Here is a 21,622-nt window from a genome sequence, read left to right as displayed (position 1 = left end):
GTACTGTATAATTGAAATCTCAAGACAAAATATCATAGGCAGCGCAATAGCGCTGCCTAAGTAAAGAATGACGTGGGCCCAATTTATTGTTTTATTTTTAGACCTGGGCCCTTCTTATAGAAAGAAATGTCACAGAAACTTCAAAAAGAGCTCGAGGAGGGCAACCAGTTCCCCCTCCCCCACGTCAATCACTTCCCAAAACACATCCAATCAAAATTTTTAGACAGACATTTTGTTCAGCGTAGTTTAAAGGACCGGACATTATGACCTTGAGAATGACATCCCCCCCACACTCACACACACAAACCTCAGAGCAAGAGTTGTAAGTTATGCTCTGGGGGGATATAAGGTTTTTATAGAAAGGGTGGTCGTATAAACCTCAAAGGGGGCTCATTTGATTGGTAATCAGAAGTTCTACTGTCCTTTTAGCCGTCCAAAGTGATTGGAGGTCCACCAGCCCCCCCCCCGTACACCAATTATTTCCCCAAACACATTCAATCATAATTTTTGAGATAGCCATTTAGTTCAGTGTGGTTGAAAGGTCCAGAATCATTGAGGATAACCCCCCCCCCCATATAGCCCTCAGGGCAAGGTTGTAAGTTACGCCCTGGGGGCATATAAGGTTTTTATAGAAATGGTGGTTGTATAAACTTCAAAGAGGGCTCATTGGATTGGTAATCAGAAATTATAGTGCTTTTTTTTAAGAGTCAAAGTGATCAGAAGGCAAATACCCCTGCCCCCACACACAAACACACATACACGTTGCATTTTCCCGTAACGCAGCTTATAGACATTTTTAGATGGTCATTTGTTGTCATAGAAACTTCAAAAAGAGCTCAGTCGGTTGGTAATTGAGAGGGCTAGTGCCCTCTTTAATAGTCAAAAGGGATCGGAGGGCAACCACCCCCCCCCCCCCCCCCCCACGCCCATCATTTCCTCAAACACTTCCAGTCAAAATTTCGAGATAGTTATTTTTTTTACGTAGTTTAAAAGTCCAGAAATTATGTCTTTGAGGATGAGAACCCCTTCACAGTCCTCAAGGCAAGGGTTGTAAGGCATGCCCCGAGGGAATTTAAGGTTTTTATGGAAACGGTGGTCGTATAAACTTCGGAGGGGGGTCAATGGATTAGAAATCGGAAGTTAAAGAGAGCCATTTTTAAGAGTCAAATTTATCGGAAGACAGCTATACCTCAACCCCACGTCATATTTTCCTCAAATGCATCCGATAGAAATTTTAAGATAGCAATTTGTTAAAAAGAAGTCCAAAGATCTCATAACATGGCCTTTGGGGTTTACACAACCCCCCAGAGTATGGGGGTAAGGGTTTTAAGTCATTCCCTGGGGGGATGTAAGGTTTTTATTAAGAGGTGGTCTTGTGAACTTTAGAGGAGGCTCATTTGAATGGAAATGCATAGTTCTAGTTCCATTTTAAGAGTCAAGCTTAATGGAGAGAAAATAACCCCTCCCCCCTAATATCCTCTTTTCTCCAAACACATTCGATCGAAATTGTGAGATAGCCATTTTGTAGCCAATAGTCCAAAGAGAATATAACAACGTCTTCACTAAACAAATATAAGAAATATTTAACCGGACGTTGAACTAAATCAAAATAAACTAGGAGTATGTGGACTTTCAAAAAGGTGACAAAGCAATATCTCAAGAATAACTTATATTATTAAGTTAGATCTTTAAGAGTAAGTTGTGGGGGATTTTGAAATAGACAGAAGGTACTATTTGTATACTTTTAGTACTACACTTACTGTAACTAATGACGCCAAGAGTATTAAGGTGAAACTTCTAGGAAGTATTAAAAGGGCGAAACTTCCAATTAAATGAAAAAATTGTATACATGCAGGTTTTCAAAAAGGCATAAAAGCAGTATCACAGGCAGCATCACTCTATAATAGCTATAAATATCATTGAAACATTTAAAGAAGCAAATTCTATTCAGAATTAAAAGTTCTAGGGTCCTTTCTAAGACTAAAAAGAGATTGGAGGGTAATCAGCCCGTCTCTCAAGCCGATTTATTTCCCGAACACATCTAGTCAAAATTTTGAGACAACTATTTTATTCAGCATAGTAAAACGGTCCAGCAACGACGTCTTTAGGGATATTGGGCATGTCAAACCCAAACAATTCTGCCAAAGATTTTTATAGAAAAAAAAACAAAAGATATAAAAAACATTTTTTCATGAAAGTGACTGTTAATAAAAAACGAACAGAAATTCATTTAAAAAAAACTTTTTCCACAAAACAAGTTTTTCAAAGAAAACTAAAGAGCTTCATTAAAACAAAAATGGGCAGAAGGCAAGTCAAGTAATCATCAAAGTGTGAAACTACCACAAATCACTATCAAGAAATAAATGAAACTTAAAATGAGCAGAAATTAGAATAAACAGCCGAGACAAACTCGAAACGAGTAAATACTAACATTAATAGCGCTGATAACCTCCATGCCTTGTCAAGACCAGAACATAATTTGCGCGTAACTGAAAACAAAATATGTTTAAATAATTAAACATTTTCACTTTTTTTACTTGAATAAGTAAAAAACTTTTTTTTACTCACTTTTGTTTACCCTTTTTTTATTTTAAGGAATAAATATCCGTATAGGTAGATTAAACTGACAATCCACGGTCATTTGTTGTTTTTTTTTTCAGTAAAGCCTAAGTTATGTTCTGGTCTGAGGAAGGTATGGGGGTTGTCAGCTCTAGTAATCTTAATTTTTGCTTGTTTTGAGTTTGACTCGGCTATTTATTCTAATTTCTGTTTGTTTTGAGTTTTATGTCAATTGTTGATAGTGATTTGTGGTAGTTTGACGCTTGGAAAATTATTTGACTTTATTTCTGCCTATTTTTGGCTTAATAGAGCTCTTTACTTTTAAAACTTATTCGGAGGAAAAGGTTTTTTAAATTAATACAATTATATGACATAATTAATACAATTATATGGTTTTAGTTTTCCTGATTCACTGTATTAAGTAAAATATTCGTTATTTATATATTTCAAAAATTTTATATATTTAAATTTTGCTATTATTGATTTCTTTTGAACTGTTATTCTATTACTCTTATTACTAAGTTTCTTTTATTAAATAAAGGTATTCGGGACGGATTAGAGTATTTGTTGAGTAGTTCTATCCAGAGTTTTCACTTTTATGGCAGCGCAATTTAAACCAGACATCTGACAACACTGGTTTTATCCTGTGATTCATGCTACCCTGGTTTTGATCTTTGGTGATTGATGAACGACACATGACAATTTTTTTGGCGTTCTTTTTTCTTAAGATGTTTTTTTAAATTTTTTTCTGAGTAATTATGACTATGAACCCTTAGAGTATTTTGCTTTTATTGTTGGTTGCATTCATTGTTCAGTTAGAACTCATTCTTCTAAGTAAAAAATCAACTTTTTTGCAGATTTCACAAGTGACTCAAAGGTATGCAAAGTGTCAAATTCTTTGCATCAGAGATGTAGAGCTGTCCGAATCATTCAGTGGTCTTTTAAGAAAAGAAGACGTTCAGGCTGAGCAAAAAGATAAGGTGGAAATGTACAAGAGTTTTAGACCCGGAGATATTGTTCTTGCCAAAGTTGTATCCTTTTTTCTTCTATTGTATAGGAAACAACTGGAAACAAATTTTTTTTCATTTAAAATGCAGTTCTTATACTATTACTACTACTAACAACTCACTGTAGCACAAGCTGCCTGAGGCTAACACAGCTGCGCACGGTCCTCCTCCACTCCAATCTACTCAAAGCATTCATTCTTTATCTCGTCCCTTGAAGTTTAAGTTTACCTTAAATCCTTCTCTATGATCCCTTTTACCCCATTCGGGGACGATTTGCTTTTCGTTTGCCCTCTGATGGATGGCCAAAAAGTTTTTTTTTTGGCTATATGCCATCCTTCATGCGTAAATCAAGTCATAGCCATGGGCTTAAAAATTAACTTACCTATGCCCATTTGCAAATAGGTGGCATAAAACCCAATCCTTGTCACTGAGACTCATTGTCACTGAACAATAATCCAAGAATCACGTACGAAAAATCTCGAGTTTCGATAACTCAAGATAATTAATTATTACAATATACATGCTCATTATATTTTGGGGTAATGTCAAAATACCTAATTTCCCCAAAATTCAAAGCTCAGCATTGGAACTTCAAGACCTTGGGAAAAATCCAAGGATTGTTGGCCCTTGGCTGTGACCTGCAAAGGGAAACAAGTGTGCAAAAAACAAGAAAAAGAATTTATGCGCAAAGGAAGACAGTATTTGTGCTTTGTGTGCGATAGACTAATGTAAGAAAGTTCTCTAGCATGAAAGTATAATAGTACTATTCGTAGCTAATAGTAATAATTGTAGTTACTGTGAGAAGTATTACTAGATTCAAATATAACAAGCAGATCAGAAGTATTAAGATCAGTCTTGTCTCCGGACGCTAATTGAATAAAGTTGGCCAGTCGAGTTTAGGCCATCCTGCAATCAAAATGTGCCTATGCATGTTATGGTTTATAACCAAGCAGTAATTGTGTGGCACTTGCTCGGCCAAATTTACTGGAAATTAAATATTGAAGATATTTTAATTAATTAATTAATTAAAAACGCGGTCTAATGCCACCATCGAGAAAGACATCAGTATGAAACAACTGAAAAATGTATTGCGATAAGCCTCGTGATGACTTATTGAAATGTCATGGGTATGCTGAGATAAGATGCGATTTATTCTTTATGAAATACACTATTAAATACATGCGATATTCAGTTTTACTATTCTCCCAAAGGCTCATTGGCCTGTAAAGGAGGGGGAAGACAAACGAGTCACTTACTCAGAGAAAAAAAATAATCACTTACTCGCAGAGAGAAGAGCAAAAAGGAGAAGAAAAAATACAAAAAAAATAAAAACTATAGAACACAAAACGAAAGAGATTGAATATACTAAATTTATTAAGTAGATTGATTAGACCCCAATAAAATAAAAAATATACGAAAATAAATAAATACTTAGATAAAAAGAGCTTCTAAGAAGCCAAAGAATAGAAAAAAAAATTGAACAAACTGAATGAGTGATATCTTCGAGCTGATTCAGGCAATTTATTCCATACAATAGGACTCGTCTTTAAAGGATTCGAATTTGACCTTATACATGGAGTAAAAGGAATTTGAATATGCTTATTCGTATTGTGAAGATTGTAATTAATCTGATCAGAGGTAAAAGATGGCAGAACACTTAGGGGTTGGAGGAGGTCACCGCGAAGCTGAGAAAAAGTAAAACATACACACGAAAGAATATACAGTGATTCGAGATCGAGCAAAGGGATAACTCCTGAACGATTAGTTTCCTGAAGGAGATTTCTAGCTTTACTGTAAATCTTAGAAAGTGGTTTTAACAGAGAAGGAAAGGTTGACATCCATACTATTGGACAGTAATAAACGTAAGATTGAATCAAGCAGTGAAAAAGGATTTTCAAAATTGATCCAGGAAAATTATGTTTAAGCTTCCTTAAAATACCGAGACTCCTGCATGTCTTCATTTTAATCAAATCAATGTGACGCTTGAAAGACAGGTTTTCATCAACAAGAATGCCCAAAAATGAACATATCGATCTTTAAATCTATGAATTACCCCATTTGTCCGGTGAATTTCAGATAACTGGGGATAAACCTGAGAAACACGAGAAAAAATAAAAAAAACTGGATTTAAGAAAATTTTGGGTAAAATAATTAGCATCAAGCCATAAAATTACTCTCTCAAATAAATTTTCCAGATTTAATCAAAGCTCTGATTTGCAATTTTCCGAAGTGCCATGTCTGCTGTCGTCAGCAAACAAAGACATTAGAAGAAGGCGAACTATAGTTGCCACTATGGGGAAGGGAAGGATTAGGAAGACAAAGTCTACAACAAATAATAAGTTTCTGCTTTTTTACTACATAAAAAAGACAATATACGCAATTAAAAATAGCACAGGCCCTGAAACTAATCCCTGGGATATGCCAAAATTCACTTTTGAGGGTGTAGGAAAAAGTGGATTAACAGAAATTAACCTATCATTCAAATAAGACTGAAACCAAGAAAATACATTTCCCCTTATACTAAAATGAGGCAACTTTGATAGAAGAATTTCATGGGTTAAGGAATAGAATGCCTTACGGATATCCAGGATATAGCAGCAGGAATTAATTCCGAATCTGACACAGGATGCACACAATCCAAATGGGTCATCAAGCATGTTCAGTGGAGTGCTTCATTCGGAAACCAAATTGAAAATCATGAAGAAATTGTCTAGATTTTAGAAAAGCAAGGAGACGAGAAGGCATAGCCTTATCAAAGATTTTTATTAAATACTGATAAAATTGAACTTGGTCGATAATTTGCAGGATCTTTTCTTGGTCCACATTTATACAAAACAATCCGATCACGCTTAAGAGCATCCGGAAAAACTCCATATTCAAATGAAAGATTAACAAGTTTTGTTAGAGGCAAAACTATTGAAGGAAGAATATGTTTAACTATCTTAGTAGGAATAGAATACGGCCCAGATGAGGACGAGTTTTTCAACCCATTAACAATTTTAGTCATTTCACTTACTGTTACTGGCTCTAGAAACATAGACTTAAGACAAGACGGCCCGAGGTAAGATCTAAAGTCCGGCTTAGACCGAGACGAAGTAACTGTAGAAGCAATATTCTTGCCAATACCAGCGAAGAACGAAGTGAATGCCTCTTGGACATTAAGCTCACCCTCTACAGCTGTACCACCAATGACCGAACTCAAAGGTAGAGAGCTACACTGAGAACCGGTTTTAAATACAGAATTTATTACCTTCCAAGTTTTACGAATATTATTGCCACACGCAGTAAAATTATTTAGATAATAGAGAGATTTGGCTTTCCTACACAAGTAATTATACATATTCCGGTAGATCTTGAATTGACAAAGACGAATAGCACTCGCTGAAGGTGTAGCGGACATATAAGCCCTCCAGAGATGATTTTTCCTTCTCCAGCTTTTGAGAAGTCCGGATGTCATTCATGGGTTTAGAGGAACAATCCTTTTAGGCCTATGATTAGAAGCTGGTACCTTACAAATATTATATAGTAGCCTCTTTTACGGTCCCATAAAAGGACTCAAATAAAAAAGAAAAGTCCTTATAATTGTCAAGCAAGCTCCACGATTTTTCCTCCAATTTAGACCCAAGAAGAAATAACTCTCTCTCACCAAACCTAATAGAATAGGAATCAAACACTTGAGCCGGGTTGCTCCTCCCCTGTTCAAAGCTGAACCGAGAATATATTGGAAAATGATCAGAGATATCACTAACTAAAATTGAGCTTTCGTTCAAGCTAAGCTTAGAGAAGATATAGTCAATCAAAGAAGCTGTAAAATTAGTTACTCGTATGAGGATGGATGTAATTGGTAGAGTTCCTGCGGCAGGCATGGTTGAAAGAAAATCAACTGAAGCAGAAGACTTTGAATCCATCAAATTTATATTGAAGTTACCCATTATTATTACCTGACACGGACGTTTCAGTATTATGTCAAGTATTTCCTCAAGATTCCGAAGAAACAACGGAACAGCACCACTAGGAGAACAACACAACAGCAACCTTTATAAGAAAATCGAAATATATTTTCTTGTGATTATTATCTCTTCTAATCAGCAGTTGTACTAAACCAATTCTGCTCAAGTCATCCTCAGGGCTATACTGTGGTGTTTATCCTCCCCATATTATAGTGCAGACGGAGTAATATCATATATTTTCCCTTCTTTTGTTAGTTTTATTTGTTTATAGCTTTTTCCAATAGGCAATGATTAGAAGTCCTCCAAAAAAAAAAGTCCCCCCAGATCCCGAATCAAATTCCAGTGAAAGTGTCATAGTGAAAGATACCCATCCTGGCTGGTCAAGGACCCTATCTCAAAGTTCTAATGATAGCTCCAATTCGGAGAATAGGACAATGATAAGTGTAGGGGCTAATGTAACCATAAATGATGATAATGGGTTTCAAGAGGTCCTCTCTAGAAGTTCTAAAAAAGGAAAACAATCTCCCCAATTAAAAGCATTTCCCCTCTCCCTGCCCAAGATCCTCCCTCCAAAAACTTAGGAATTTACCTTAAAATTACTCCCACTACCCCCTTTGAAATAAAAATGATCACTGCAATAAGAGTTGCAATTTTTAAACTGCTAAAATCAATGTTCTCTCTTAACATTAACCGTGATGGATCTCTGCTAATAGCTGTAGAAGATCAGAAATTAGCAGATACAATAATTAACCTTAAATCCCTTCTGAATATCCCAATTATTGCATCTAATTGGAACCCAAAACAATCACCAACAAAAATAGTAGTTTATAATGTTCCCCCAGAGATATCTACTCAGGAGTTAAAAGAAGGCCTTTCAGATAGGACTGGAAACACAATCCCAGTTGAGGATGTTACCCAACTTGGAAAACCCAACTCTAATGGCCTAAAAACTAGTAGATCCTTCTTATTCACACTGAAGGATAAAATTGATATCCCAGAAAAATTATTCCTATTTGGACAAATCAAACCACACAAGGAATACAAACCTAAGCCTATTCAGTGTCAGAAGTGTTTCAAACTGGGACACACAACAAACAAATGCAATGAAATTCTCCAAGAGTGTAGTAATTGTAAATCTTTCCATCCTAAAGAGCTGACAACTTGCAACAACACTCAGCCTACATGCATCAATTGCAAAGGCCCACATGAATCTACAAATAAATCATTATGCCCTGCATACAAGAAAAGAGCTCTAACACTCCAAATATCAACAGAGAAGGCCATCCCATACCCATTTTCATCAATGGAAGCAAATGCTTCCCAACAATACCAAATAAAGCCTGTAATGAAACCAACCAAAACCCCCAAGTAAAATGCCCCCAATGCATCAAGCACCCCGTATAAAACACCATCTTCTAAGCCCCCTAGCTCAAATCCCTATCAGAAGCACTCACCAAGCCAACAAGCCTCCTTGTCCGGTGAGATGAGGCCAGCCTGGCCCTCCCTCTCAAGAAGAAACAAACCAGAAACACTACCAGGAATCAATCCATTAACCAACAAATAGGATGCACTACCAAAAATGCAATCCCCAAATATATGCTTATTCATTCTAAACTGTAATGCAGTTCAGGTCATGAACATACATCAACTACAGAAAACAAATATTATTGCAGAATTGGCAAAAATTTACATCCCAGATGATATGCTCATTCAAGCAAAAAACGATCTTGCTTTACTCTTAACAAAGCTGAACATTGATACACATTCATATGAAGAATAAATCAACAACACAACATTTATCAATACTCCAATGGAATGTAAGATCGCTCACAGAAAATAAGCTAAATGAACTAACATCATTTATGAATAATAATTCAATTAATATTGCTTGCCTCCAAGAAACTCATTTAACCCAAAATCAACAAATTAAGTCTCTGGGATATACTATCCTAAGAAAGGATAGATCTTCAGAGAGAAAAGGAGGTGGTGTAGCTTTATTAGTTAATAATAATATAAAATTTTGTGGCATCAATTTTCCAGTTTTTAAAATGATGTTGATGTAATTGGTATAAGTGTTTGGCTGAATAATTTAAAAACCTACATAATAAGCTTTTATAACCCTAATGGCCAAACTACAGATGCCAAGGATTTCTTTAATTATATAAATAATTCTAATATGTTAAAAAATATCATTATTTGTGGTGATTTCAATGCCCACAGCCTTTTGTGGGGGAATAAACCAGCAAATAAAGCTGGTAAATTTATTGAGCATATGACTTCAAATAATAATGAATTAGTTGTTGCTACCCCTCCAAACCTGAATACTTATTTCAACCCCAAAAGTGGCAATTTCTCCACAATTGACCTACAAATTGTGTCTTTAAATTTTTTGAACAAAATTTACATAAATAAAATTGATACTCTATGTACAGACCACTTTGCTATAGTTTGCTCCCTAAATGAACCTGCTGAAACTTTATCTCATACATCCAAATATATCAACACTAAAGCAAATTGGTCTATTTTCCAAAATAAGCTAAATGATGAAATTACAAGTTTCACCCAAAGTTCATGCATTTCTAACACAACAGTTGACACACATGCTGAAGCGTTGACATCTTTACTAATAAATAAAGCTAATCATGCTATCCCCAGGACAACACCTAAGAAAACATTCCCTAAACAAATTCCTAAAGCATGGTGGACAAATGAGTGCCTAAATAAATGGAGGATAAAAAAGGCAGCTAGGACAGAATTCATAAGAAAACCAACACCTACTACAAATTTAAAAAAATTACAAGCAGAATCTAATCTAAAAAGGACTATAATAGATGCTAAATATAAATACTGGAATAATTTTGCAAATAATCTCTCCAGAGAAACAAATGAGCCAATTATACATAAAGTCATAAGCCACATATGTGGAAACAAGACTTCTCCCAACCCACTCCTGTATGAGCTTATACATAATAATACCCATTATGACAATGATAATGAAAAGGCTAACCTATTTGCAACTCTTTTTGTTAATAAGCTAACATCAAATAATCAAAGCAAACTGTCAACAATTCCTATGAACCCTTGTTACCAACCACGCCCAGGATCCGAGTACATAACTAATCCATTTTCAATCCAGGAATTGAATAATGCAATACATCATATTAGGTCCAAAAATAGCAGTAGCTATGACAATATACACCCTACATGGATAAAGAATCTCACACCTTCATACAAACAAGAACTGCTAAATTGTTATAATAACGCTTGGGCATCTTCTAGGTTCCCCAATGTATGGAAATGTTCGTCCCTCCTACCAATCCTAAAGAAAAATAAACCAAAAGATAACCCTGAGTCCTATAGGCCCATAATGATTACACCTGTGATGGGGAAAATAATGGAGAAAATGATTTATCACAGACTCCTCTGGTTTGTTGAGAAAAATAACATGATCCCACACACTCAAACTGGATTCAGGAAATACCACTCCTCAACAGATGCTTTCATTTTGCTAACAAATGCAATAAATTAATCTTTCTCAAAAAATAATATCCTAGTGGCAGCTTTCCTAGATTTTGAAGGAGCTTATGACAATGTGAACCACCAAATCCTTTTAAATAAACTTGCAAACCTTGGAGTACCTCCTAAGCTAGTATCCTTTATTAAATCCTTCATAGAAGTGCGAAGTTTCATTGTTTGTGTTGGTTCAGCCTCTTCATCCCAAAAGACAATATCCAAAGGCCTACCTCAGGGAGCAGTCCTCAGTTGCCTCCTTTTTGCCCTATATCTCTGGGACATGAACCTACCCCACACGAATCTACAATATGCTGATGATCTGGTGCTATGGTCATCTGGCAACACCTTTCAGATAGCACAGTCAAATCTGCAAAAGTCACTTTTCCAGTTTGAAAAATTCTCTCAACATTCAGATTTACCCATTGCACCCACCAAGTCAAAAATAATCCAATTTCACCGGAAGCGAAACCATGTTAATGCAAAACTAACTCTAAATAAAACAACTATTCCAGAAGATAATAATATTAATTACCTAGGTCTCATGCTTGACCAAAAACTTAATTTCCACCTCCACATTTCAAATACTATAAAAAAATGTTATAGAAAAGCAAATATACTAAAAAGACTTCTTTCCACACCATGGGGTTGTAAGGAGAAAACCTTACTCCAGTTTTATAAATCACATATAAGACCCCATATTGACTATGGGCTCATTGTCTATGGTGCTTGTGCAAAGACCCAGATGCAAAAAATTGAAACAACACAAAATGATATAATACGTCTCATATTTGGTCTTAGGAAACCCACAAGCACCAAGTTTCTGCTTATGGAGAGTGGATTAACAACAATAAGGGAGAGAAGTAGCTTTCTCTTGATAAAACATCTTACAAAAATTGAATCAAATAGCTCACACACATTACATAATTGGTTAAGAAATCCAGCCATGTATAGAGGTATTGCAGATGAGTATGCCAATATTCAAAAGAAGTTCCCTGTACCAGCAAAGTCTATTGCACCTACTTTCCCCCAATCCCCTCCATGGAATTGGTAATCTCCCATAATAAATACTGAATTTTCAAAATGGAATAAAGATTTAACCCCCATTGCTTTTGTCCAGAAAAAATTTGCAGAACTTAATACAATTACCTATAAAAATCACTTCCAAATATTTGTTGATGGGTCAAAAATGGATGAGAAGGTTGCAAGTGGTGTTTTCCTTCCTCACCTGAAAATTGCAATGGGGGAGAGATTATTTAATAATTTATCTATAATGTCTGCTGAGTTAAATGCCATAATCATGGCATTAGAACACCTTAAGCAAAAACAACCTTTGATTGAAAATTCGAATAATATTATCATCTATTCCGACTCTTTATCAAGCCTTGAGTTGCTGGCCTCAGCTCCTCAATATAAGTTGGACATTGACACTTATCATTGTCTCAGTATTATTGATAATCTTGCTTCAAGCGGCATAAAAACTTACTTTCAGTACATTCCTAGCCACTCTGGCATAAGTGGTAATCATCAGGTTGATGAAATAGCAAAAAATGCTATAAATATTGACCAGCCAAGTGGGAGACCAATCCCAATTAGAGATATTTACCGATGGAGGCTATCAGATATTAATTTTAATAAGATTAATCCTATCCTTTCCCCCTTTCCCAATAAGTATCTTTCTAAAATTTATCATAGAATTCGTTCTGGAACAAATGGACTAAATTTCCTTGCATTCTCATATAAGCTTTCTAATTCAAGTGGTTCAATTCCACTGTCCCCTCTTTGCATGCATTGTAATATGAATAATTAAACAATTGACCATTGCCTATTTGAATGTAATATGCTGACGTCTGCACAACATACCTTTCTTTGTAAACTGTTAAAATACTTCAAACACCACAAAATCCCACTATCAGCCAAGAGCCTAGCCAACTGTACCTGCACACAGAGCATAGAAATCGACATCTATCATCTTATATTTGAACTCCTAGAGTCGAAAGATCTGCTGAAAGATATCTGAATATATCTAATAAATATGAGGCAATCAAGCCAGTAGCTCTGTAGCCCACAGAGTGAAGCAAAAGGAAAAGGGCTAAATAGTTATACTGAAAAGCCCGCCTGCTGTTAAATAGAAGAAGAAGGAGAATAAATATTGCCTATGATTAGATCAATACCATTAGATCTAATTTCTGTAAACTGGGATTCAAAATACCTTAAAAACTCCTTGATAAGTCATCCCGCAAGCACTAATGCAAATTACAAGATATATACATGGCAAGACCTATGTTGGCCGTCCTCCATTGGTTTATTTGTTCCATCTTGTAACCATGGATATACAATAGCATTTCATTACCAGAATCCAAAAATGTCTCACATAAGCCAACAATATCAGGATGTCCATCTGAAAAAAACTTATCTTAAATTATCTATTGACGAGAAGAGACTCGGGATGTTAAGTTGAAGTGCAGTCTGAGAATAATTTCCTTTGGTGACCTGCACTCCCCCAAATTTGAAACATATTTACTATGACGAACAGGGCTTATATTAATTGGATTTTGATTAGCCTGACCCACAGAATTATTTACGATACTAATTACCTAAACGATTACTCGAAAACGTTTAGGCAAGTGTTAGCCTATACACAGTTCGGCTAATACGTAATGAGTCTACTAACATTACACAAACGGGCTTGAATATATTTGGATGTTCAAACATATCTCTTTAAGTAGTCTCCATTCTTCGATTACATTGATCTTAGAGCTGTTTGAAGGCCCAGCAGAAGTATTGAGACCCTAACCCCTTTTAGACAACGACCGCTGGCTCTTCGTATGCCTTGAAAGTCACTGGGGCTCTCTGCTTTCACGAGATACTTCAAATTTCTGGAAAGAAAAGTCAAATGTGACGTATGGAGTGTGTCACAAATCGTATTTGGGACTAGAAGTACTTCAGTACCGACGCAGAAAATGATAAAGCATTCTCGTGTGCAAGCAGCCAATCCTATTATTAGAAAGATAACTTCTGGAACGTGGAAATAGAGCCGTGGCTCACCTAATAATGTTATCAGGTAGAAGAAGTTCCCTCTGGAACACATTGTTGGCGTGTCACACTAGCATTCTTTGATGTTTCACGTTCTTTCCTTTTGTTTTTTCATTTTTATCTGGTCAATATTGTTTGCATTTCACTCAGGGAATGCAGACTTTATTCCAATATTTGATTTTCTCTAATATTGTTGAAGAGGGCAAGCAGTTTTCTTCTCGAAATGTTTGTTTGCTCGCCTCATAAAACCATGTTATCGCTTTCTTCTCTTCTTTTTTTTAACAAATACAATTTTAAAACTACAAAGGCTTGTGAATTAAAAAGTCAAATTAAGAAAAAGTAAAGAACTCCATTAAACCAAAAATGAACAAAGATAGAATCAAATAATTTATAATAATTAATAAGCATACAACTACCACAAATCAGTATCAATTAATAAATGAAACCCAAAACAAACAGAAATTAAAATAAGTCAAACTCTATACGAGCAGAAACTGTTCTGAGTATGGTTTCTTCTAAACCCTGTGCTTTCTAAAAGACAAAATATAATTTGTCCTTCACCTAGAAAAATCTTTTAAATGCTTTCTCTTTTATAACTTTAAGAAATCAAAAGTTAATTAAGATTTCAAGGATAAATATCAGCATTATGTATATTAAACTGACAATGCACATTTTTTTCAGTAAATTCATTTGAATTTGTTTTTCAATAAAGTACAAATTATATTCTGGCTTTTAGAATGCATGGGGTTTAGAACCCTACTCAGATTAATTTTTGCTCGTTTTGAGTCGACTTATTTTAACTTCTGTTTGTTTTGGGTTTCATTTATTTATTGGCCCATTTCTGGTCTTTTTTTTTCTGGTCCCGTTTTGGTGAAACCAATGTGTCTTGGTATATTAAAGGTTGAGACTTTAGCCGAATGAGCCCCCTTCCGAAGTTTTTACATGGAAGAGGGTAGTTCGGATTGCTTGGAAAAACGATTAGAAATTAAAATCTTTTGCAAATGAAAGTATGCTAAGGAAAATTTTTTAGGCTGAATTGTCTGCAAAAATTTTTATGGAGGGGGGATTTTCAGAATATTTCCTGGGGGGGGGGGGGGTAGAAAATATGTTTTTGAGGAGGACACTCCCGCACAGCCTTCAGGGCAAGGGTTTTAAGTTATGCCCTGGGGGCATATGAGGTTTTTAAAGAAGGTGTTGTCGTACAAACTTCAAGATGTTAAAGTCTTCGAATCTCTTTTCACGTCTTTTAAAACATCTTAAAAGCGCACTAAATCAAGCAGGAGAGAAAGAAAGATCACTGTAAATATGCCATTCCTGCATTTTGACTTTTTCTTTTGACGTATTCCTGCCTGTCCATGCTTTTGGTTCAAACGTGGTATCCTAATTTTCATCTATAGTTCGGATTTTTTTGCGACATCACACAGCGCTCACATACAGAGAAATAGAATATAATTAATAATAGGATGGAAAGATCAAATAAATGTATAATAAAAATATAAAATAGAAAATAAAATAGTATTATCTAGAGAATGTAGTTGTAGCACGGGTATGTCGCTGCAATTTGACTTTTTCTGGTGACGTATTCCAGCCTGGCCATACTGTAGCTTTTGATTCAGGTGTGGTATCCCAATTTTCATCCTTAGTTGAAATTTTCGACATCATACAGCGCTCACATATAGAGAAATAGAATATAATTAATAATAGAATGGACAGATTGAATAAACTTATAATAAACATATAAAATAGATCAATGAAATAGTATAAAGTATATGATAGTGTAATACTTTACTATAGTTGTGCTAATTATCTAGGAATGTAGTTGTAGCACGGGTATGTCGCTGGACGCAGAAAAACATAGCCAATAGGCCAGAAAAAGGTGATGTGAAACTACTGAAGTCACTTCCTTGTTTGGCTGTTTATTCATTTCAAAGCATTGGCTTGGTTTTCTGATGTCTGAAAGGCTTATTTGTAAAAGATCTTTTTGATTTTTCATTTTGAGTGATTTTAAATATTCTTGTTGAAACTGTAATGCAACAGAAAAAATCTCACCGCGGTGAAAAAAACAAACTAGTGTTAAATCACTACTGGTGGTAGCTTTGGGGGAGTCTGCTTGACATGTTTCATTCAGCAACCGTACTGTGAGCATCTATGTATTAAATAAATGCCTTTCATAATCGATTATATTATAAGGAAAAAAAGGATGATTTATTGTGAAACCAAAGCTTGAATTAATGTGGATATTTAATGCTCATATGCAATTATTATGCGATTGACTGATCACCATTATGCTCTCGTTTGAGTGATACCACAATTTGCGCGAGGGTGTTTGTTATCAGTGTGGAGTGGAGCCAGTTTATTCTATGGTTTTCTGAAGCCTACGTTGTTCGTTTTTTGCTGTTGTGATTATCTATGCATTAGAGGCCTGGTATAATTATTTAGCCACTGTTTATGTTGCTGTTGCTGCCTGGTGCTAACCGTGCCTGTAACTAACGGCCAAAGCGGACAGCACTATAAGATCACCGTTGGTAAATAATTGATCTTACTAGAGGTAGGAGAATATCTTAACCTTAATTTTAATCTCAATTTGGTATGTGGCGTCATCGCAAACGTAATCGTCTTGGCGAAGACCCCGATTACCCTTTGAATTCTACAGTTACTAGCACCGGAAGCTCGATTGCCCAAGTTACCATGGATACTTTGTCACACAATTTTAACCAGGTGCTAGTAGCCATCCACGAAAATGGAAAAAAAAACTTGACATGGTGAATGATAAGCTAACAGCGCTAGACGTCCGTGTTTCCAAATTAGAGGTGGCCCAGCTGGAACAATGTTCTAAAGTTACTAGCCCTGATACTAAAATTGCATTTCTAAGGAATGAGAATACGTCTTTGATATCCCAAATATCAGTTCTTGTGGATGAAGCTGAAACCCAGTCACGGGCAGTTTTAGATTTGTCGGATAGGGCTTCTAAACTGGAAATTGATCAGAGAGGTAAAAATATAATTGTTTGGAACGCAGCCTGTGAGGACGAAAAGGCTGCTACTGATTTGTTTAAAGATATTCTTACAATAGGTAGCTTTGCATGCCTAAAAGGGCTAATTAAATTTAATTAATATTCATTAAATAAATAAAACAATACATGTCTGGAATTTGCACGGGAAAAAAAAGTAGATTTATCTTAGAAAAGTGCTTGACTTTTGAACATGCTCGATTTTTACCATGTTCTTTTAGGTAAAATTTTACAGGGTGAAGGGGGGATATTTCTTTTCAAGGGGTGTGCCCGCTTCAACGCTTTAATGTCTTCCCATTTAGTGTGAACCACGATTAAAAATGAAATGTTTTTTTTCTAGTGCTTGGTTTTTGAGATGTTGACTTGTAACACTTTATTTGGGACAGCCTGAACGTATTTTCTCAATTTATTGAACTTTTAATTTTTCAGGGATTATTCTATTTTAATTTGATTTTAACTAATATAAACTTTTGTTTCGAATATATTTCCTTAGTATATAGGTTTCAATTGGAGATTCACAATCTTATTTACTAACAACAGCAGAGGATGAATTGGGTGTTGTCATCGCCTATGGAGAAGGAGGTAAATATACGAATTCTTTCCCCTTTTTAAGTCATTTTTGACCCCTTTTCAGTAATTTTATACAAACTAGCTATGTCATAACTAAACATAATAAGCATATTATGTCCTTAATCTAAGGCTCCTGATAACTTGTTCTTCAAAAAAACTATTTCCCAGTATGTTCTTTGTCTAAAATTATTTTTGCACCTGTCTGGCGCATTCTGTAGTCTGGCGCATTCTTCTCGACGGTCAACCTCCTCCCCCAACAAATAAAATTACGTTTTTTTTATTATTTCTTATATAATTTATTCTTTAGCTGATTTTGACGAACTTACAATACCCTCTTCCCCCCCTTCCCCAAATAAAATCATGCCTTTGTGTTTAGCGTATGTTTGTATCTTAGCCCTCCGCGTGGAACTCAGGTTCTTTCCATATCAATCTAAGCATAGCAATATGCTCGCAAAACAAAATCGAAGAAAATCTTAGGATTTTTTTTTGACGAATAAGTTTTTATGACCAGTAATAATATTGTTTTTCTTTTGTTTTTTTAGTATTTTTTTAGTAAGCTGCTTCTAAAAAATATGTAGTTTTTTTGGGTTTATTTTTATCTGCCACGATATTTTTATATTGTTCACTTTAAAATTGTGTCTTCAAGTTTCACTAGAAAGCTGCCATTTGTTTGGCAAGAATATCAATGCTTATGTTCGCCGCCATCTATTTTAATTATTAAGACAATGGTAATAGATTTCAATGGGGCTTATGAACCTTTCGAATACAGTTTAATCACGTTTTCGTGTTGCGTCACTTAATTAAAACTTTATTTGCTTTAGTAAAAAATCAGCTGTATAATCTAATAAAAATCTATTTGGAATAATCAGAACACTTGCCACTGGACGGCTTTCAGTGGCTAACTGGAACTGATGCGTCGACCGATGTTTTCATCGGTCGATCAGCTAATATATCGCAATATTTGCCCTTGTCGACAATAACAATGATGTGCCATTTGTGTTGAAGTTATGATTTAATCCCATGGAATGGTTGAAAGTTTCCTGAATAGAATTTAAAGAAGTCCTTAGCCTTAAAATATAATGAACCCCGAAAAATTGAAAACCTTCGCAAACCCCCCCCCCCCCCGAAAGAAATACAATGATAAAAATATAGTTGCAAGATGGTAAAATAAAGGCGTATTTACCAAGTAGCTGATTATTCTTACCAAAGATATTTTTCAATAGCGGTCATAAAGTAGACATAAAGCGATAACCAATAGTAAAAAACCTTCATTTTTAGATATTAACGTAAAAAAGACAAGCGAATCAGTCACTAGGAGAGGAAGGTGGGGTTCCGTCTATCCGTTTAAATTCCACTAATAATATGACGAATACACAGAAAGAAGGTGGTGTCTTTTGATCGTCTTATACATGAATTGTTTTGACCTGGCTCCATTTTTAAGGGGTTTAGACTATTTTTCGAAGTTTTTGTTTATCGGTTTTCAAATTAACATTTTACATTCAGATTAAACGGAATAACAATTTATATTTCTGAATCAGTTACTAATTGCAAATTTTTCCTCACTAGCCAGCTTTTTTGAAACCGCATATTTCAATTTTTGGTTACTATCGGTCATGATTCGTTCTTTACTAGGTTGCAGATACCGATGCAATCATGGTTAAGACAAAATGAAAACTGTTCTCAGCAATTTTAAAAAGAGAGCAGTAAAAATATTTTACATAATAGTAAATCCTTTTTATCAACTTAATTTCTCAATAATAGTCATAATGTCTTACCTACTTACCTGTCTTACCTACTCGTCAGTAGTACTGACTTTGGCTTGTATAAGCACCTTTGCGACCAAGTCCGTACCCAGAGGAGGGGTTTGGGGGGTTTGACCCCCCCCCCCTTCCCCGAAATGTTTGTTTGACTCGTAAAAACGTAACGACAATGAATGTAAACTAATTTTGTATGCTTTCTTGAGGTTTGTTTTGTGTAACCCCTCCAGAAAAAAATCTGAGTAAAACCCTCTCCAGAAAAAAAAAATCCTGGGTACGGTCTTGTTTGCAGCAATGATCTTAGTTCACTCTTTTAGTGTGTTGCTACTCGTCATCAATATTTTTTCCTCTTAAATTGTAGATATGCGACATCTGAATTAAACTTCAGAAGCCAAAAATAACTGGTCCATTAACTCGGAAGATGGCGTGATATTTGTGTGGAAGATGATGTAGTTTATTTTTATTTGAAAGTCTCTTTTTTATACCCCTCCCCCTCCTAGCAAAAACAAAAATATTAGCTTAGAAATTCCCTCCTATCTGCTATAATAGCTGTGGCTATATTTGTAGGACACGAACATAGCTGCCACGTCAAAACGATTCTGAAGCGAACGAGGGGTCACATATGTAGTTTCAGGTGGACGAAAACTAACGGGTGTCCTTTTTGTCGTACCTTTTTCTCCCTTTTTTTCATAGCTTTATAATAAGAGTTCAATTTATAATAAAAAGCAAATCTTTTTGTCATATATTGTAGATTATTTGATGCGAAGAAAAGGCAAATCAGCAATGCTGTTATGTCTCTCTCTCATATGTAGAAAAAAGCTTAAGAGATTAATGCTTATAAATCTGTACTAAAAAGTGTGCTTTACGTCCATTGGTTTATTTTGGTGACGGGTCTTCGCAGGTCAATCATTATATTCCTTTATATATCGGATTAACGACGCCTCTTGACTACTAGGGCCCTCCCATCGGCCCTGCAGTGTGCTGCTACAGCCGGGTTCACTCTTTGGGTCTCGTAATACCAAGCTGAGGTCGAACCCACTGTGCCATGGCAGGACTCTACTCCTTTATCTTATGTCAAGAATGGAATTCAAATAGCCCCGCCTTTTTTGCCATTTATTGTCAAGTCAAATTTTTATTCAGAAAAAGGAACTCAAAACCTTATTGGTTTTTTATATAGAATTTTAAGCCAATGAAAAGAATGAAAATTCTCAGTCATAATTTTTATCCGTAAACTTTTTTTTCCCTATGCATAAATATTCCTTCTTGTATGAAGTTCCATTTTTTATGATAAATTTCAAACTATAAGCAATAACTGCTATCTATTGATTAACAATGCTTCTTGGCTACAAAGATCCTTGCGTTTACAATGTGGCAGCTAGAACAGAACCTTTGGTTGTGTATCCCAAGGCAAAGGTAAATTCATTGTGCAACCACATAACTATAAAAAATAAATAACAATAAAAAAATTAGTAGCCATGATTTTGCGCTCTTTTTTGTAATTCTAACCTTTTTGAAGGCTATCGTTAATTTTAAGTATAGACTGGAGTTTTGGGATCTAGAGCTTTATTGTGGCCTAAAGTCTTATTGAACTCTTTCAGGCGTTCCTATGGTTGCTATTGGTTGGCAAGAAATGCAGTGTCCAAAAACCTTCCAGAAAGAAAATCGCAAAGTAGCCAAAGTTGTTAGTGAACTCTTTGAATTTGAATTTGAATCTGTCGATAACTGATTATTAAAGTATTATCGATTTATGTATTTGTTACTATTTTTGCCATCTGGTTAGAAATCACAAATAAGCTAAAAATAATATTTTGTCCTTGAAAAAGACAAAACTGCATATCCTATCCGATTTTGATATTTGTTGCGAATTGCACTGTGCAAAACTGCTTATTCCTTAGGAGTTTTATTCTGCATTTAATGTAACTTTGTAAATTGAACTTGAAATGTAATAGTATCTCTCCCTTGCATATGATTTCTGCTTAATAAGTGTTCAAATTACATTTTCTTTTTTAAATAATTTTTTTTTATTCAAATCCAAATTTAGCAGTTTATCAAATTTTTCCTAGCGATGCAATTTTTGTCTTTGAAAAGCCATCATAAACAAAAAATGACTACCCAAAAGGGTGAAATTTAGCTTGGGGAAAACTTTCGTAAACAACTCTGCTTTGTTATCTAAATATACAAATATACATGATATTTCAAAAATAATGTTTATTATTTGGGAAT

General features: G+C 35.1%; 1 protein-coding gene across 2 annotated transcripts in view; it reads left to right on the top strand.

Annotated features, from left to right (window-relative positions):
- The window catches only part of Csl4 (exosome component 1 Csl4), a 37,548-nt gene extending 16,405 nt beyond the window's left edge, over positions 1–21,143 (top strand). For both annotated transcript variants that reach the window (XM_089090076.1, XM_089090075.1), the window contains exons 4-6: positions 3,417–3,590; positions 17,573–17,654; positions 20,998–21,143. In XM_089090076.1, coding sequence (XP_088946202.1) covers positions 3,417–3,590; positions 17,573–17,654; positions 20,998–21,125 — 384 coding nt within the window. In that variant the 3' untranslated portion in view covers positions 21,126–21,143. The remainder of the gene's footprint in view (positions 1–3,416; positions 3,591–17,572; positions 17,655–20,997) is intronic.
- The last annotated feature ends 479 nt before the right edge of the window (positions 21,144–21,622 follow it).

Source organism: Artemia sp. Qi Xiang Cuo, chromosome 6 (genome assembly GCF_049724085.1).
Source record: "Artemia sp. Qi Xiang Cuo chromosome 6, ASM4972408v1, whole genome shotgun sequence".
Lineage (NCBI taxonomy): Eukaryota > Metazoa > Arthropoda > Branchiopoda > Anostraca > Artemiidae > Artemia > Artemia sp. Qi Xiang Cuo.
Note: the sequence above shows the minus strand (reverse complement) of the source record. Positions and strands in the feature narration are given on the sequence as shown.